We start from the raw sequence: 2,795 nt of genomic DNA on the forward strand, positions 1-2,795 counted from the left end.
TTTATGCTACTGATTTCCAATAAAGGAGTTTTATTTTTAATCAACGGCCGTGCTGGATAATCTTTCATCGTTGAATAACTTAAGGATCACCAAACAATGAAGCAATGCTGAAAAAAAACATCACTATATGCAAATTAGATAGCATTTGCATTGGGGCAGAGCCTGATTTGCCCACAGACAGCCATTGTGCAGGCAGATGGTAGATCAGAACGCACTTTCCCAAGATGCATTTGGAGGCTGATGTGCATAGTCATAAAAAGATGATCATTGCTTCATTGGTTTGTGGCCACACAGCTATGTTTCTGCTTCTATTAAAGGCTCTTGCAAAGCACCATTATTTGTTTGGAAGACATTTTGGTCACAACAGATTCCCTTCAAACAGAATACAAATAAGGACAACCCATTAGTATGCAAGGTACTAATGTTACATCACCACAATCTCGCCGGACTTTGTAAATCTCAGAAATGTTATATATCAATTACAGACCATGAATATTTTTTTTAATTTTTTTTATTATTGTTATGTTTACAGTGCCATAAAATGGCTGCTTGTTACTTTACATGATGCCCATTTCCTCAGTCAGTACTACATATATGCAGTATATTCAATGCATGCAATGTAAAATATACAATGATGTAAAAACATTCACAAAAGAAATCCAAAAACACTTGTTCCTACAGCTTATTCCATTAATATTTTTTTGCTTCTGAAGGATGAGAATTTGTAACGTTAACCTTTGTAGTATTCTGATCAATAAATATAATCTCACAGCGCAGCCTAAGCGAATGAGGACAGCTGTATCCTTAACCTTTCCATTCGGGCAGGCAGTAGAGCCACCATTTCCTTGGTGAGTTCCAGCTCCGTCTCCACTGACTTAATAGCTTCCTCATGGTCTGCACAATAATCTACAAGGAATGTGTAGTAGTTTAGAGATTTCTGCATATTTTCCAATTGTTTCTTTGCATCAGTGGTAATGAGCTTTCCATAGAGACGTGCAATATGGAACTTGGCCACCAATGCAGGACGGAGGACGTCATCTTCCAGTTTCTCAGGGAACTTTTTATCTGGATTTCTTAAGGAATCTAAAAACATCTCATAGAACTTAATGGCTGACTGTGCTAGACTGTTGATCTTTTTGACCGTGTGAGAGTCCATCTCGTCCAGTTTATTTCCTATAGCTACCTTCAAGTCCATCATCTCATAATAGGTATCAGCCAATTCAAACTGAAGCTGTCTGCAGACAAGAAGATAGTATTGTGGGTTTAACTCTTTACATAATGGCTCCAACATATCTATTCTGCGCTTGTGCATTCTACATCGCCGTTCATAGTCTTCCTCAAAGAAGGCCAGAACCTTAAACAGAGCACTGTGGTCCTGGATCACTTCTATGTGGTCAGTGACGTGTCCGTCCAGTTGAAAGTATTCTTTGGCCTCATTGATATAATTCTGCCCCACAAGGAATACCTCTCTAGCTTCCTTAAAGTCTAGTGTAAGCAAACATTCAACTTTTTCTTCCACGGCCAAGATGGAATCATATACGTCACTTGATCCAAACAAAACTGCTTTCTTCCGACCCTTTTCCTTCTCATCTTCCTGCTTTTTACGTTCAGCTATAAGTTCTTCCTGAAGGTCAACATCAAGTTCACCTATATTGTCCTAAGGCAGAAGAAAGGAAAACTGATGGAACTTGATTGGCTGAGCCCTCTCCCTCATTTAGACACCAGAGAAGTGGCTATTGATTGTAACATCTAAGGGGTTGGATATAAAAGACTAGAAGTTTCTCTGATCCGGGTTTTTACATTGAAAATCTGGTTGCCAGTCTCTGCAGAGCTCCTGCAATGATCGAGCTCGCATCACTTCTGTATGTGATGGACTACTATGAGATACATGCACTTCATTGAGCCCCAAGGGGTTTAAATGGATATAGAGATATAGATATTATATTATATATATATTTTTTAACTTGTTTATGCTTATTCTGATGGTTAGTGTGTTCTAGGTCCTCAACTGTTCTTGAACACTTTAAGAAAGTATTTGTTAATACAAAATATGTTATAGAAAAATCAAGGACTTTTGATTAAATGCTTCCCCAGAAAAAAAAAAAAAAAAGTTACCTCCAGCTTTTTACGTGAATCTGCCAATAAATTGAGACAATATTTCACCCAGCATCTGGCTATCTCCGACTTCTTTTGTCTCAGATGATCTAGGCGCTCCTGTTCTGCTTCATCTGCTTCAAATGGGGGAAAAAAAACAAAAAACCAAAAAAAACAAAACAAAAACTCTCTTTTCACTGCAATTTTTCTGCATTATTCTGATGAAAATAAATGATCAAAGTTGTGATATAATGAGATATGAGACTGCATAGGGTTCATTTTAGCACAGGGGCCTATACTAGATGAGACTGTTAAAAATCAAGCCACCTAGGGGCAACACGATGCTCAGTGGTTAGGAAGGAGTTTGTATGTTCTCCCTGTGTTTGTGTGGATTTCCTCCCAATCTATAAAGACATACTGATAGTAAAAAAAAAAAAAAAAGTACATTGTGATCTCTATATGGGGTTCACAATCTACCCCCCCCCCCCCAAAAAAAAAAAAAAAAAATAAAAAAAAAAAAATAAATCAGGCCACCTAAACCAGGATCTGGGGAAATACAAATGATTTCATTCGAGCAGTGGATCTGACAGGTAGGAGGGCTATGGATCTGACAGGTAGGAGGGCATGCAGAGTTGACGTACTTTCTTTTGCAGCTTCAGGGGAAGGTACTTGGCCTGCTTTGCTGAGAATTACATTAGCTG

General features: G+C 38.2%; 1 protein-coding gene across 1 annotated transcript in view; it reads right to left on the reverse strand.

The window, feature by feature from the left end:
- Positions 1-501: 501 nt before the first annotated feature.
- KIFBP (kinesin family binding protein) overlaps positions 502-2,795 on the reverse strand; it is a 78,590-nt gene continuing 76,296 nt past the window's right edge. Inside the window, exons 2-4 of the mRNA XM_075258111.1 lie at positions 2,736-2,792; positions 2,116-2,231; positions 502-1,657 (exon numbers count right to left, since the gene is read on the reverse strand). Of these exons, the coding sequence (XP_075114212.1) occupies positions 779-1,657; positions 2,116-2,231; positions 2,736-2,792 (1,052 nt within the window). The 3' untranslated portion in view covers positions 502-778. The remainder of the gene's footprint in view (positions 1,658-2,115; positions 2,232-2,735; positions 2,793-2,795) is intronic.

This window comes from Leptodactylus fuscus, chromosome 10, assembly GCF_031893055.1.
Source record: "Leptodactylus fuscus isolate aLepFus1 chromosome 10, aLepFus1.hap2, whole genome shotgun sequence".
NCBI classification, from domain to species: domain Eukaryota; kingdom Metazoa; phylum Chordata; class Amphibia; order Anura; family Leptodactylidae; genus Leptodactylus; species Leptodactylus fuscus.